The following is a 17,731-nucleotide window of genomic DNA, read 5'->3' as shown; positions in this document are numbered from 1 at the left end:
ACCAAACATTAGTCGACAAGAAGAGTCTTAGTCGACCAAGTTTTTTTGGTCCATGCCTAAAAACCCTCCAAGGGCTTGAACAGTGTTCTCCAGGCAACATATTACAGCAAGTAATTACAGCAATAACACAATAACTCACTTTATGTATCTATCGATAAGTTTAGACATAGTAAAAAACAGAGACAGAGGATAGCATAGCAATTGACAACAATGTATCCTATACACCCATCTTTTACACAAATGTAATGAATCAGTCAGTCACGACACACACACACACACACACACACACAAAATACATGCAACCATACACAAACCAATATCATTATCAGAGTGTGACTGAAGGCTGAAAGATTTCATAAGACAAGAAATATAAGGACAAATATACACACAAAGAATGGCAAGAAAAAAAAAACAAGCCAGATTCATAACAGTCCTTTGGACTTGTATCACAAGAAAATATTGGTTGGACCCAGCTTGTATAGGCAGCCCGTATAGAAAATATTGGTTGGTTAAGAAAAGTGATTTCTGGGCTTATTTGAACTGCTGTGAATACAAATTTAAAAAAAAGTCATTTATGTGTGTATGTGTTCCATATTTTGGACCCTCTGTAGAATATAGGTAACTGAGATTGAGAAATATGGGAATGAGGGGGGGGGGACAAGATCTACGTGTGGCGTAACTATGGAATCGATAATTGTATGCAAATATGTCATGAAAAGAAGGGGGAGGGTTGTTTTTAAGGAACTATTGACAAATAAAGCAATCTGCAGATGGTTCACTTGAAAAACACTGAGGACACCTGAATGGAGAATAGAGGTTGAGAGGAATGTCTTCGACGACACAATATATTGTTCTTAGAGGTCGTTTCTGAAGACGGTATACGGAGTACTGGCCCAAGTTTTATGAACGAATATACAAGATTCAAGATGTTTATTTGTCACATACATACACATACATACGAGCATTCATATATGTAGTGAAATTACACAGATGTGTCATAAACGCTTAAACCATAGAATAATTATTATGTTGGTGTAACTGATAAATTGACAAAATGTTCAGTCCTCTTGCTGGTGGTTTCGATACATTCAGAAAAGGGATGTTCCTAATTTCCCTGACGTTTAAAATAACATTTCATCTGAACACTATTTGACTCTTCAATAACTAAATCGTATTTTAAATGTGCCGACGGGCTGGTCGGAGGCGGGTTGGTGGTGCGCCCTAGCCCCGAGGGGGCCGGGACGGCGCAGGGAGTCAGCGAGTCCGCGGTCCCGGGAAGTGACCGTCCGGGATCCCCATCTGGGATCCTGGTCAGCGGCCCTGGGAAATGCGCCCGACGAGGGGTCACTAACCAGAGGACGCTGACGCCGGGAAAACGATTTGTCTGTAATGTAGCACGGTGTTTACAATGGCTGTTGACATTCTTTCTCAGCCCTGAACTCAAACCATTTTCTGATTGAATCACTCATGCATAAAGAAAAGTACACAACATTTAAGGAAGCTCATGCATTAAATGCTAAATGAGTTGTGTGCAAATTGTTTCGAATTGAATTGTTTGGTCGCACGTACCCACGTTTGCCCAAAAGGCGACCGCCGGCTGGCTGCTTATACAAGCAGTGGAGGAAACCTGCTGCTCTAATAAGATCACGGCCCGGTTCAATAATGCATGAATCCGCGGTCAGACCCCGGCGTCCCATTCCACTCCCGACTGCCTTCATGTCTGATTGGCTCCTAATGAGCTCCTTCTATTATTAAAATTAATTTGACGGGAAGGTATCTGCAGCCGCAACGCAGAGGACACCAAATCCCAACCCTTCAACCCCCCTCATCCAAGGAAGACAAAAAAAAAAAAAACCAAAAAAAAAAAAAAAAAACAGAATAAATAAATGACAATATAAATAAATAAACTCAGGTGTAAATTGAGTTGCATTAATTATTAAAAGTGTCACTGCAGCACATAGTGTGTCTCGGTAGTCTCGGTTTTTAATGAATGCACACCTGTCAGCAGCAGGGCGACAATGTGCCTCAGCACCAGACCGGTTATTAATTACTCAGTGCATCTCTTTTGAGACATTAGGCGGTGTCTCCCTAAACAAGGGACTTTTCTGAGGAAACTTTGAACAGCTTGAAATGTATGTTGTTTGTCTTCTTGAAAGGTCAGGTATGTTAGTGCAGGTTTAATCAGGTGGCAGATGGTGGCAGTGTCATGAATTGAGAGCACTGGGATAAAAAAGGAAAAATATATATATATATATATATATATATATATATATATATATATATATATATATATATATATATATAAACTGTGGCTATACTCCATGGAAATATAATACACAATATTTTTAGGCGAAGTAAAAAATCAGCACTTATATCTCAGCTAGCCAGAGAGGTTACGCTTGTGGGAAACCTCATCCGAAATAAATAGGGGGGGGAAATAAATAAATAAATGACACAAAGGAGCGGCTGGCTACACATTATATTGAACACCGGGCTCGGTTGAAAAACAACAAAAAGGGATATTATGACACAATTCAATTAGATTGTTTCAATTTCAAAATCGATTTGAAGCTAGAACGTGAATACCTCTTTTGGAAGCTATGCAACCACTTTAAATAAATCTTAAAAAGAAACCCACCGCATAATCACAAATGAAATATTAAACTTGTGTATAACACTGAATTTGTTCAGTTAAGTATTTTTGTTATGCATGTCAGATGATATACTGAAAAGTTTGTAGCAATTATCAAATTATGTGTAAAATGTAAATATATTGGTATAGAATCGTTTCATAAGCCATCTCATCGAGTCAGCATCACATGGATATTGAATTGAATCTTGGCCCTTTGTATAGAAATCAAATCGTGAGACCCCGGCGCTTCTGAACACCAAGTGAAAGACCAATGTAAACAGGGGTGGATATGGATAGTATTTCCACAGTATCAATAATATAGAATTGGGAATGCACTGATGCCCAAATGACCACAAGCAGTGATCTTTAGGAAAGCCGCAATACTGACTGCAAAAAAAAGGTTGCTTTTCAACTTGAGGGAATAACAAACAGCTGATGATGTACAACTGCAGCGACAGATGCGCCAAATAGAAGACTTGAGAAGAAAAGCAGTTAGAGTCGTATGTGGAAGTACTTTGCCTTTGAGGCAGATGGACCAGGCTACAAACAGAAGCACTGAGCGTTTCGAACGGAAGGAGAAACCCATCAAACCTTGTCAAGCAACTCAGGGATGAACGATTCATTTTAAAACCGGGTTTCAATGAGTTTCCATACAATTCTGGATGTAACATAAACAGCTACCGTAACAACAAATCATTCATTTTACAAAAGAATTTTACTTCGAGGCGGAAGAAAGCAATAACTTTTATTGTGATTTGAGTTCAGAGTAAAATAATTGGCTATATATGCTTTATTCAACAGCGTTGTTTTCAGGCTCGATCACCCTTTTACCATTCTTCTGTTAATCAGAGGAGATGTAAAATGGAAAAGTGACGAAAGCTCAAAAGCAATCCATGTTCGCCTAAAAACAGCGGCGAGCGACCGCGTACGATCTTGGGGATGTATTAGGTGAACCCTCAACCAGGCCCAGACTGGCCATCGGGCAGTTCTGGCACATGCCAGGAGGGCTGAGTTTTGACTCTTTTGGACCGGTCAGGTATGTAGGGGCCACCCTCCCGCCAAAGAAATGGTCCGCAGGTGCAGATATGAAACATTTGCCGTTATTATGCGGGGGCGGACTGCCCCCCCCCAAAAAAAACAAAAAAAAACAGAAAAACCTTTACTTATCAATATCAAGTGGCACTACAGCAAACCCCAAACAGCTGAGGGCATTAACACACGGTTCTCTACTACGGACCCTTGAATCTGACAATCAGAGGGGGCGAGATCGTAAGAGATTGATGTTCCTTCATGGACCAATGTTCATGGATGTACTGTATGTGTGTGTGTGTGTGTGTGTGTGTGTGTGTGTGTGTGTGTGTGTGTGTGTGTGTGTGCATGTGTAGGTAGTTGAAGAGGAAATGGGGCAGAAGATCAGGTGTCACCACGGTCTTAATTGGACCTAGCAGGGGTCGGACAAAAGACATTTTGTTCTCTCCTCACCTGATCAAGCGGTTCCATTCAGTCACGAGAAGAAATGCCTGCGTTGAAGTGTGTGTCTTTGTGTACAGTATGTGTGTCTGTGTTGGGGAGGCGTGTGTGTGTGTGCGTGTGTGTTTGTGGCTTGAATCTGTATTCGTCTGAATGCATTTCGCCATTATCTGTCCATTTGCATGTGTGGCTTTGTCGTCAATCTCTTGATCTCTCTTTTTCTCTCGCCTCCAGGCCCCCTTGCCCTTCTTCCATCTTTCCTTCCTTCCGCCCTCCCTTCGTCTACTCCAATCATCTGTCCGGAGATTAAAGGTAAACACAGGAGCCACAGCTGCAGTCACCGATGATGACAACACTAACGCTGATTAAAATTAGCCTGGGGTTTGGGGGAGGGAGAAAAAAAAAAATCCTCTCTCTCTCTCTCCTCTCCTCTCCCCCCCCCCCCCCAAAGTTGGCACAGACACTCTTTAGAATGGATCTCACCATCTCAGAAGGGGTGCCCAAAAAATGTGGACCCATTAAAAGGCTTTTAAAAAGGAAAATCCAAAATGGCCACCAGAAAAGACCAAAGATTCCTAAAGGGTGATAGCATTTAAACATTTGGGTTGTTATGCTAATTACATATTTTACATTTATAGTACATAGACAAATATTAAAGGAAATTAGACCTTTTCCGAGTGGTATACTGTCAATGCCGTGTATACATCATTTATTTTAAAAACGCTGAATATTATTATATAATAGATAATGTAAAATCTGTGCTTAACAAATCAATAAAGGCGTACCAAAGGTATTTTTTCATGGTTCTAAGAACTTTTTGGAGGAACCGTCCCTTTTTTGTGTGTGCGCACTGCAGGAACTGGGAACGTTCGTAGTTCTTAGAACTCCGTTTAGAGGAACTTTTTTTTAGCTCCTACTCCAGAGCAAGGACTAATTGGCACAAGAGGAACCTTCAGTGACATAAGTGCACGGTGATTGGTCCAGATGTAAGTGCACGGTCCCTCGCCCCTGGCGCACTGAGTGCAGTCATCCCTGGTCGAGTCGCATCGCTCTGGGTGGGGACCAGCCCACGTACACTCAGCAGTAATACATGAAAAAAAACAAATAAAATAAAAAATGTTTATTTTCCAACATTAATTGAATGAATTAACATGCGCCCTGTAAACTAACTTTTAAATTACGTCTTGCAGATCTAATAGGAGTGACTATTCAGCAACTGGATTGCTTATTTCTCGACTGAAACTTGCTCAGAAACTGATTTTAGTGGACTGATAAAGTGAAATAAGCTAAAGTTACGGAGTAAATACAACACAGAACTTGTGCTGAAACGCCGTTAACTGACTTCACTTCAGCGTTTCGACTGGCGGTACCAATACAACCAGAAAAAAGTCTTTGAAGGTATTTAGTTCTCGGGGGACCTTCCCAGTTCCTAGTCCCCTTCAGGGAGTCCCCAGAACTGGTCGGTGCAAAAACACCTAACGGGGTTGAAAACACACCAGTTTTTTTGTAGCAAGTGGACTAAGTGGAACAAACCCAGAGCAGATGTACAACATGTAATGACAAGGGCTCCTCTCCTGTGTGTGTGCGGGGGGATGGGGGTTTTACCTGTTACCCAGTGATTGGGCTAACGAGCAACAGGTATACAGCCACACTGATCCTGGGCCCAATTAACTATCCTAAGACAGGTGTGGCTGCTCAAACCACGCCACCCCCACACACCACAGCAATATATAGGAATAGTTCTCGGTAACTCCATTAGCCATGTCATTTGTGCTGGGAAAAAAAACAAAACATTCCTGGATTATGAAGTTCAAATTTAGCATTTTTCCCAGTATTTAGTAGTTTCCCCATTGTCACAGGATAAACTTGAACTACTGTAACTAGGATGATATTTGATATTCAAATAGTGATCCTTGGTCTGTTTGGACAGCTTGCCAAAGACTAGCCAAATATAGGCCTCTGGGTTACTTTTGGTATGGGGCAAAACTTCCAGGATATATGCATCAATACTATTTTCAAAAAGCTGGGGAGGAAAATTAGTTTGGCTCGAACGGGATTCTACTCATTCACAGGCTGTGTTTTTCAGCTTGAAGACAGCCTGGGCTGAATGGAAATCATTTCCGGAAGTGACAAATGCCTTCATTGCTATGACCGCTAATCCTTTTTAATTGCTTAGCCAGGAACCAAACAGTTTTGCATCGCTGGAAAGATACAACTGTGTTCTGTATGACAAGACAACTGACATTGAAAAGGTCAATGATTTAAGGAAGGACCTATTTTCCCCAAAATCTCTTGCAATGGAAAACATTGCAGGACATGTAACAGGCTGTGTAGCAATATATCTAAATCTATGTAATCACATAAACATACAGTATATGCACACACATAATTAAGAAGACAATCTCATGTATATGTATGTGACAAATAATCTCTTGAACTTGAAGTATAACCTCACTCACATATCTTTATTTTCAGCACACAGTGTTAATTCTCACACATCCTGACCTTGGATTCCTGCTATCGTTGTTTTCGGCCTCGCCGCGATGCAGCTGCAAGAGCAGGAACAACACGCCATTGTCTTTCGCGCGTCACAGAGCTGACCTTATCTTGAACACGTACGAATGTGTGACGTCAAACCTACCATATATTATTTGTGACTCCCCAAAATAAACTGTTCGTCTCAGGGAGCTGCTTTTGAGCACATCTCTGATCCAACCCTTTTACAAGTAAAAACCAACGTCTGTCTGCCTCTTTGTTTAAAACCACAGACTGAAAAACTGCAGACTAACTGCAGCAACCCTTTCATTTCTGTAACAGCTGCATTGCTATTAACAATCAAATCGAGCCGGGTACCAGGCTAACATTTGAAATATCCCCACTTGGGTGCATCATAGGTCAATTGCCAACTGTTAAGACAGCCATTTTGAATTTCTTCAATAGCTCACTTCCTGTTTGAAACATTTTCCTTCTTCCAGGATGTCTTAGGTTCATCCAAGAAACATGTGCAAAATGTTATGCTTTCATGAGGTCCTTTAGGTACCTTTTGAGTCAGCAGCCAACTGCTTAGATGGCCATTCTGATTTTCTTTAATAACTAAACATCCTGCTTGAATAAAATGTGGGCACCCCTTCTATGATGTCTTAGGATAACCCAGGGGACATGTGTGCCAAATTCCATGCTTTTACGAATTCCTTTAGGTGCCTTTTGAATCAACTGCCAACTGTTTGGTTGGCCATTTAGAATTTCTTCAATAATTCACTTCCTGTTTACGTTTTTTTTTTGTTGTAGGATATTCTTGGGGACGCCCAAGGGACATATGTACCAAATTTCATGCTTTTATGAGGTTCTTTAGGTGCCTTTTGAGTCAACCGCCAACTATTTAGGCGACCATTTTGAATTTCTTTAATAACTCACTTCCTGTTTACGATTTTTTTGGGCACCCCATCTAGGATGTCTTAGGATCACCCAAGGAACATATGTATAAAATTTCATGTTTCTATCCACTGTGTAACAACTTTTCCCCCTACTACACTCTCTCTCTCTATACAAACTGCAGTTAATTACGTTGTTTTAAATCTGATAACCAAATTAATCGACCCCCCTTTGTCGTTGCAACTATAAGCCGTAATATAAACCACAGTTTTGTCGTTAGCAGTGCATGAAACAACACATCGAATTGGAATCGGATCTGTGAATTTGCAACTCGGTGGTCAGGCCTTTGACGCCATCGTGGCTCTTGGAATGGCCCTCAATCAAATCCAAGAGCCACTGCTCCATCAAACTCTTTTGAAGACGTCGCTTTAGTGTGTTCTTAACTGTTCTGCCCTTTAATACACACTAGCTTGGCCAGCAATGATGGGGGGAAAAAAAATGTTGTTCGTTGAACACACTGCATTTTACACACACACCTCAAACTAATTTCAACACTGGAGCTAATTTAATTACTTTCCCTGCAGTAATGTGTGTGTGTGTGTGTGTGTGTGTGTGTGTGTGTGTGTGCATGCGCGCATTTTCGAACTGAGAATTCAGATTTCTTCACAATGCCAGCTTCACATTTTCCAATTTTTTGCTAAAAATCCAGGCAAATCAACTATAATGCACTCCAACTAATGCAGAACCCATTTTTCTTAATAGGACACCTTTTTTAAAAAATTAGGAAAATGATGTGCATGTATGTTGTGTGTGTGTGTCTGTCTCTGTGTGTTTGTGTGTTTGTGTGTGTGTGTGTGTGTGTGTATATTTGTTTACAGCACCATTATTTGCTTTCATGCTCAACACAAATATAGCCTTTTCAGTAATAGCCTGTCAGGTACAAGAGATGCAGTGTGTCTTTATCTACAGGACCAGGTACATGGCCACTGGAGCAAAGCAATTGAAAAAGGACACCGGAACAAGAGGGGGAACATGTCACTCTCCAGATATGGGCTCTTCACTGACATTTTCTGTGCTGCACAGAACTCGTGTCTGGACTCGATTACGGCATGTCATACATACTAAATGACGTGGCCTACACATGTGGGAAACCCATACGGACGCATGTAACACACAGGGCCAACATGAAAGCACATAGCTATCTGTTGGTGTCATGTAATTACACTGTTGCCCTGCCTCCGAGCCACACAGGAAAAAAGTACTGGACCACTGGGAAATAAGCCCAAAAAAAAAAAAAGTCTAAATGTTATATTTCATGCAGAGCACTTAAGATGAATTCTATACTTTTTTTATTTTATATCTTAAATATAAAGAGTTTTGGGAAAAAATTATATAATTTCCTCAACTGTGACATGGCTATGACCCCTGTCATGGTTATGACTTGCTGAGGTGGTGAATTATGAGCAAAAGCAATATTGCACATTTCATAATTCATGTTTATTGATTTCAATCTGCTCTACAACTTCAAACAAGTTATAGAAAAAAATAAAAATAAAAAAAGGGAAGAAAACTTGAAAGAGAATCTGGCTCCTCGGCACAGAGCCAGATCTATCCATTTTACAGCAAGTTAGATTTAATTTACATTTAAAAGTCACCAGTTTAAAGCAGGGTAAACGGAATAGTCAGGCTGGGTTTTTTTTCTTGATATTTTCTTTATCCCCCGCCTGGCAGCATTGACATTGGATTTTTATCATTGCCGTGTGGGTGGTTTAAAATCTCAATATTGACACTAATGTTATGTATTTTTTACAGTTGATTGGTTTATAACCATCTATTCCATGCATAATCACCCACACACAGAAAAAAGAACAGGGCGCCTGCAGGTGTCACAACATTCTATGAAGTGTTATTTTATCAGTATCCTTTTAGGTACTTTGGCATGGTAGGGTTGAGAAATAAAATCATCGATATTCTTGGATTTCTCTTCTTTCTTTCGTTTCTCTCAGAGGAAACGAAAAGTGAGTTGGGTTCATCGGGTGGTGTAGCAGGTAAATATGGAGGAAAGTATCTGGTTGCCTTCATCGGTTGATTCTGATGCAGAACAACTTGACTCATTCTGACAAGGAGACAAAATGCTTATATTGAAATGAACACGTCAAATCTAAATTGAATTGAGGAGATTTTAAGACGTTTTAAGGACCAGCAGACACCACGTTATAACTACAACAACTAAATGGTAATAAAGTGGAACAGAAGAACAGCATCTCGATAGAACATTGGCGTAAGTTAAAGAGTAAAGGGAAACAGATCAATCACGTACGAGCATGTCTCAGAGACATTCCAGCGATATAATGCCCTAATAATTATTGACTTCTCTCCCAAGGAACTTCAATTCTATCCTAAGTTCCATTTATGAATATGATAAATCATAATTGCAAGGTCAGCGGAAGACAAGTATTGATCCTCTGCAAGTCCAGCAAACGCCCATTATTTAAGAACGCCAGCCACTGCTGAAGGCCAGGTGGCACAGGCTTGTGGAGGCAAGTGAGTGATTTCCCATTAAAAACATAAAACACAGACCGGAGCCCCTGCGGTCCCGGTGAGTGTGCGGAAATTTAAGAGCGAGAGAGAGAGAGTTCTGAAAGTGGCAGTTGTGAGAATCGGAATAAGAATGAGATGGTGTGGGGTTAGCTTTGCCGAGGACTTATCTGACTGAAAGGGATGGGATAATTTGGGGTAATTTGGTTCTCAGCATAAGGTTATTGTCAGGGAGAAATCCTGTGAGGGACTATCCCTTTTTTCCCCAGGCCTACTTTGGGGGCTTCATAACCCCAAAGTAATTCTTACATTCGCTAAAGAAAAAAGTCTTATTATGATAAGACTTTTACTAACCGTCTGGGGATAAGAAAACCATGGTCAAAATGCTCATTTGTTTGCCAGGTGCCTTGCTATAACAGGATAGCCATTTTTTTTTAACCTGGGCCTTATTAACATGTTGGTTCCCATTATTTATAGCTCCCATTATTTATTAGTTCATAGCACTTTTCTTGTGAAAAAAGAGCAATCTGCCGCAGCTTCTCAATATGCTGTGCTTAAAGGCAGTCAAAACATTTGCGGTAAGCCTCGAAAACGACAAACTAAATCCACGCTAACGTAAGAGACGAGAAACAGGAAGTTACACTGCTTCTTACTGGAAACCTACTGTGGCCAATGTCACGCTCTGGATGTACTGGGGCGATTGCAAAAGCTAGTTTTGAATAAAATGTAATATTGCTGTTGCTTAGAACGTTTAAAAAAAAAACTATACTCGAACACTTGGGACTATAATGAAATGTTCCTGTTTTCGAGATGAACTTTTTTTTATGTTTGGTTATTTATTTTTACTTTGGCCCATTGGACTGCATTTAGGCAAACAAGCATTTAGGATCACTAAGTTTCTCCATAGTTAAGTGTTTAATCAGGTTATCGCGCACACACACACACACACACACACACATATATATATAAATGAGGGGAACAAACAAACAAACATTGAAAAACCTGCGCTGAAAAATTGCAAACCTGTCCTATATATATATATTATGCTCCTTTTCACCAACTTAATATATGGGAGATTTGAGCTCCCAAAACATAATCACTTTTTTTTTTTGCTGAAAATACCACTCGGATTATGCATTCGAGCCATTCTAACATGTGTCCAATCCAACCTGTCCGAAAATGGGCTGTTTAAGTAGGAGGAGCCACCCTCCTAATGGCCCCCGGTTGTGTAAGCCAATGGGGTTTGAGCTTTTCTCTGGATTCCGTAGTATTGGTCTGTAAACTTTCACTGAATTCACCTTATCAGTACAACACTTACATTTAAATCGTCTGCAGTTTTGTCACAGACAGTTGGTATAATTGTAATTCTTCCTTCTTTTTGAAAGATTTGTGCTGGTCTCCGCAGCCAACAACAGAGCACTTCTCATTCTTAGCTCTCAGCTCCGATGCAAGCGGGTTCGGTTGCGCTCCAGTTGTGGGTGGAGTCACTCAGATGGAGGGCGGTTCTAATTAGAATGTGCCTCAATGCTTCGTAGCACTGAGACACAAAGGTGAACAGCTCGTGTCTGAAATAGACAGCTCCCATAAAATTTACTGGGTTGTCTTTTTTCACAGTTGGTGTATTCTTAGGCCCCTCGGAGACCCAAATGCATGCGCACAAGCACTGAAAAAGTGAATTTTTTTATAAAAGGTCCTCTTTAATGAGATCTTTGATTACTTGCCACAGGTGGGATTTTAAGGGCATACTGCAAAGTCTGTCCAAGTGTCCAAGTGTGTAGCAAGTAGAAGACATGCCGACCCAAACAGCCGAGTGCACACTTACGCCCGTGCACAACACAAACAGACCTTCAATTATCTGATGTACGTGCGCACACCACATAGTCTGAACACTCGCGCCCTCCCTCGCCCTCGTATGCTGCTTTTCCCCCACTAGACAACTTTCCATTTTCACCCACCCGTCCTCAAAACGTGCTGGAAAAATCTATTTGACAAGGAATACCACTTGCAGAGAGACCAACTCCACTCCCTCACGCTGGGCTCAATATGCCACTTCTGCTCTACCCGTCCATGCCACCGCAAACAAAATGTTAGTTTAAAAGAGAGGCCACTAACAAAACATTTGATTGAGTTAGGTATTTGTCTGATAATGTGTACTAGAGGAAGGGGACAGAGTGAAAATGATTTGTAGCTGGAATGAAGGAGGCGGTATGGTGTTGCGGGGGTGGGCAGCCGGCCCGTTCTTTTGTTTGCCGGACACCTGGTGAATGAGTCTACTTTGAATATCAAAAGCAGAGGAGAAACAATGTGAAACAGGTTTGGAACTGAGTTTATTACAACCAGCGTTACATGTTGGAAGGACAATGCGGGAGGGGTCAGGGGTGGACGAGAGCTGGGACTGTGTATGTGTGTTTGTTTACGCATGTATGCAGAGTTCACGCATCGCGATGAGAGCGCGGCTTTGTGTGCGCCCGTTGTACGGAGCCTGCTGCCATTTCAAAGGGTGCCTGGGGCAAGGTAATATCGCAGAGCAACACGGCGAATGGAGGGAAAAATAAATTTTGAAAATAAAAATAAAAATTGAAAACCCCCATAAATGCATTACAGAATGGCTGCGGTGTGAGAAGCCGGTAGTTATTGAGATTTATTCACACTTCACCTCCCAGATGACCAGCGGTGCGTTCCCGGCCAACCGCCGCCTGCACAGACAATAGGGAGGCAATAAAGAGGCAGAGGGCGAGCATGTAAAAGGGCTGCGCTTGAGAGACGCACGGGGAGAGGCGTGCGGCGGTAGGGGGCTGATAACATATCTATGGCTGGGAAAGTGTTATTTTCATCATTTATTCATGGGGACAGTGATTGAATCTGGATGTGGCGTCGCGATTCCTGGAAGCGGGGCTCTGAGGTGGAATGCAACCTGTGCGAAAAAACCCCTTACAGATAAACACCGTCCCCACACAGGGACACCCTCCGTGCACGTACACAAAAACGCGATCCGGCCCCTCGAGCAACATACCTGGGCGTAACCATCACGTTCCAAACGCACACTTCCTGTCACAGTCACAGTGCAGGGTCTGTAATGCCTACCCAGATGTGGCTACATATGGAGCCGTAATAAAGTCTTTAGATGAAGCGCTGGATTAATTGAAGCGTACGGCGCGCGCTTCAGTTGAGAAGGCAAGTAATTAAGCCCGTGCGGATCTCGTGTGTGTGTGTGTGTGTGTGTGTGTGTGTGTGTGTGTGTGTGTGTGTGCATTTGCATGTATGAGATAGATGGTGGGCCCCGTCGCGCATGTATACAACACCCCGGAGGCACATGCTATAGATAATACAGATTAATTTTAAATCCATTAAGGATCATAAGTCATTATCCATCATTCACGCACGCGCTGCTCTTCATTACGGAAGATTCAGGAAACTACAAAGCGACGCAGACGGGGTCATTCCAACCCCGGGCGACGGTACACGTGCTGCAGAATGCAAATACGATAACAATATTTTGTATCTGCATGATCCAAAAAGACCGGTTCAGCCAGAGTACAGAAAACAAATGAAAATTTGCTCATCCTTTGCAGTAGCAGTTTTTGCAAGAGCAACAAGTGAAATTACAGTTTCAAAACGACTTAGCGTTCATTCAGGGCATAGAATGATGTTTATTTGGTAAAGGGGCAAAGCTGGATTAAAGAGGAACAATCAAGTTGCTATTTCCGAGGCTGTGTGTTTGGTGAGAGTCCGACTTAATCACCATTTTGACTTGAAGCAGACGGCTGCAAGGAACTGAGGAAACTCTAGGACTACAGCGAGGCGTAGCGGCACACATGGCTGGGCTTTAAGTGTTGAGTAATCCTGTACCCAGAAGAACTCATCAACTCAATCTTTCATTTTTTTTTTAGCGCCTTTGCCACCCCACCACACCCCCCTCCCTCTCCTCTACAGTTAGTTTAATTTGAAGCGAGAGAGTCCCCCACCCCTCCCTCCCCCCGTCTCAATACATATTTTTCTAATTTCTTCCTTCAGAAACCCTCTAATGGCTTCTTTGCTGGACCCTGATGAAAACAATGACTTTTAACCCGCCTCTCCTCTCCGTCCATCCATCCAGCCCCCACCCCCCCTCACACTCCTTCCATCACAGCAGACTTATTTCAGGTTTTTTTTTTTTTTTAATGATTTCTTACTGCTTCAATCTCTTCACAGCCAATGAGGCCCCGGCTGTGGTCTCGTGGTTGTCGCTATGTATTGTGACAGGCGAAATGAAAGCCCTGAGAAATCTCATCTTCTTATGAACGCTGCGAGGCATTCAACCAGTTGAAAAAAAAATAAAGAAAGGAGAAACATTATTTTTCCCTTCCTTTCCATGACACTGACGGAGAGGGAAATATAGAAGCCGTTATTGCAATGCCATTGGGTCCTTTCATTTTTACAGAGTTAATCAATGCTGTTCCTCACACCTTTCTTTTGACATATGCTTAGAGGACTAGCAATGACCGTTATCAAATTGAAGACATGGTTCCCTAAAAACATCTTCATAAGATACCAAAGATGAGTTGCGAAGGTATGACTATTAAATCTCTTCCAACGCCAGTCTATGATGAATATAACTTGGAGCTTCAAATGTTTTGCCGCAATATTAATTATGGGGATTTGGTATGGTCAGCGGGTCAGTGGTGCACAGTAGTGGTCAGGGCGATGTACTGTAGATATTGTCTGGGATTTTGGTAATTGCAATAATGCAAGACAGTAACATTATGTCTTAAAGGCTGCATTGCATTAAAGTGATGCAATTTTTGGGCAAATGCCCGAATCAGATCGACTGGACATTAAACCGTCGTTAACAATGCCAGCTCCCGAGTAAAAAAAGTCTGTCTAATGTCCGATTGGGCCCATGTGTGAATCGAGCAGATCACTGTCCGGATGAATTCAAAGCGACCGAGTGGGCTTGTGGATGACATTTCTATCATCAACACACACTCTCGCTCCATCCGATAAAAAAACAATATGAATATCAACGCAAAAGGAGTCATTACGGATGAGTCGGTAGCCTCGTCTGCTATCTTTGATGTGCTGTAACAAAACACTGCAATATCCGCAGTATACTTTTTGCGTCATGTCCTGCCTCCTGCACGCTCTACCCAGGCGCCACCCCTCACCTAAATCAAACGGAGCATTGCCGGTAGGTGAGAACACTTCTGACAAGGACAATCTCCTGTTGTGTGCTAAATGTGTGAAATGGCAAAATGACAATGTCCGGACCTGATTTTCCCAGACATTGCCCGGAGTTCATATGAGACAAAGGCACTGTTCTAGTTGTTCTAATCAACGCCTCTAAATAAAAACACCAATAGCCATCCCCAAAATATTGTAAAATTATCGCTATTGTGTTATTCGTCCAAAAACATTGCGATATTCGATTATTTCAATATCACTCAGCACGAGTAGTTGTGGATGGATTAAAAGCAACGTCATGTTGTTGAAGTTCTCCATCTTCCTTCATAGTTATTCAGATGATGTCAACAAGGAGCTAGGCGTGAGAGAGAGAGAGAGAGAGATCCTAGGCAAACATTGGTCAGACACTGCTGATTGAAAGCTCAAGGTCATCGCAGAGCTACAAAGAGTAAGAGGGAGGGGGAGGGAGAGAGCGAGAGAGAGAGAAAGAAAAAGGGAGTAGTAGTAGCAGCAGTCGAACAACAAACTCTCCAGTGTATGTGTGCGTGTGTGTGTGTGTGTGTGTGTGTGTGTGTGTGTGTGTGTGTGTGTGTGTGTGTGTGTGTGTGTGTGTGTGTGTGTGTGTGTGTGTGTGTGTGTGAGAGAGGGGGTTTTTCAAGGCTTCCCCCAGCAGGCAGATTCTGCAAAGTCACCCTCTTTTTTTTTTGCCTCCACCTCAACCTCCCTCGCTCTTCTTCTGCTGCTGCTGCTGCTTCTTCTTCTTCTTCTGGCTTCTCGTCTCCTTGCTTGTGGAATTTGTGGATTTTGGGTTTACAATTCACTGTCATCTCTAACTAAAGTGAAGACAGCGATGGAAGTTTGGACTAAATCAGATCCAACAATAAGAATCTCCCAGAGACCCAGAGAGTATCAAATTGAGGGTTCTTTGTAGGAAAACGTTTGAGAACCACTGGATTAGACTATAAAAAAGCCTAAATTTAAACACTAACGTGCTTGACCCGCAGGAAAACAAAATAAATAAGAAATCCCTTAGATTTTAACAATAAATACAAATAAATGGTGAACGTGTTTTTTTTTTTCTGTTTGATAAATTCCAGTACAAAATATTACTCAACTGCAAAATAATTTTGACACATCCCTGCTCTCCTCACCTTAAATGCTCTCTCTCTCTCTCCCTCCCTCCCTCCCCCTCCCTCCCCCAACACACTGTCTCTATGCTCTTATCCCTCTGCTGTCTTTTACCATGTGACCGCCTCCCCCCCCCCCACCTTTTCACCTCCGCTCCTTACCTTGTAATTCTCCGCTCTTGCTGTAGAGCTCCCTCCTCTGCTCTCGCAGGTAGGCGCTCATGCTGATGGCATGCGACGAGGACTCGAATCTAAGACACGGAGGAGGGTTCGCTCAGAACACAGCAAAGTGCACCCCAGAGATGGGGTGGCGACAAAGCACAGCTTCAAAGAGGAAATTACTGTAAAATTGCTCTGGTTATTGGACATATTTTTATAGCTGTCACAATTATTACACGACCACCTGATTGCAATTATTTGAGCAGATTGTGTTCTTTTTGTGAAATCGTTAAGAATCCACATATCACATATTATATGTTACCATCCAAATTTGAGGGTATTTTTAAACCAAATAAAACCGCTAATGTTGGAGAAATTGGAAAATGAATGTGAGTTTTGAGTTTCCATAAGTTGTTTTGAGGCAGGTTAACAATACCCAAATGTTATCTTCCAATGTTTAATACCAATAAATGGCTCTTCTGCGATAGGTAGACATGTATTTTTCTAAGTTTTATTTCATGCCACTAATATAGAGGCATAAAATTAACAAAAAAAGGTAACTGTTAATCGCAATAATTTGTGATTGTTACAATTCATCATCAACCTAAGTTTCATGACCATGACTGCACTAAATATTTTTAATTTGAAACATTTATCACATAATGTGAGCAAGGTGAAGTTGAATATGCCTAGGAAATATACACCAGCCAAAATGTTAAAATCACCACTTATAAGCACTAACATTGTGTAGATCCCCCCTTATGCCGCAAAAACAGTTCTGAGGCATGGACTCCACAAGACCTCTGAACGTGTCATGGTGTATCTGGCACCAAGACGTTAGCAGCAGATCCTTTAAGTCCTGGAAGTTGAGAGGTGGGGCCTCCATGGATCGGGCTTGTCGTTGCAGCTCATCCCACAGATGCTTGATCGGATCGGACCCTAAACCCGCCCATCCACATGATGTAGAACAAAAGGTGATCAGACCAGGCCACCTCCTTCCGTTGCTCCATGTTCCAGTTCTGACGCTCACGTGCCCATTATAGACACTTTCGCCAGTGGACACACTGACCGGTCTGTGGCTACACAGCTACTTTTAGAGCAACTTATGCTACAGTACTGACTGTTCACTTGCTGCCTAATATATCCCACCCCTTGAAAGGTGCCATTGGAACGAGACGATCAATGTTATCCACTTCACCTCTCAGTGGTTTGAATGTTGTGGCTGATCGGTGTACGTTACATAACTTATTAAGTGTAAATCTTCTGATAAGAC

General features: G+C 42.0%; 1 protein-coding gene across 1 annotated transcript in view; it reads right to left on the bottom strand.

Moving 5' to 3' along the window:
- The window catches only part of exoc4 (exocyst complex component 4), a 153,465-nt gene that overhangs the window by 90,456 nt on the left and 45,278 nt on the right, over positions 1-17,731 (bottom strand). Inside the window, exon 10 of the mRNA XM_080022593.1 lies at positions 16,462-16,550. Coding sequence (XP_079878719.1) covers positions 16,462-16,550 — 89 coding nt within the window. The remainder of the gene's footprint in view (positions 1-16,461; positions 16,551-17,731) is intronic.

This window comes from Zeus faber, assembly GCF_960531495.2.
Source record: "Zeus faber genome assembly, chromosome: 21".
NCBI lineage: Eukaryota > Metazoa > Chordata > Actinopteri > Zeiformes > Zeidae > Zeus > Zeus faber.
This window is presented reverse-complemented; position numbering and strand designations above follow the sequence as displayed.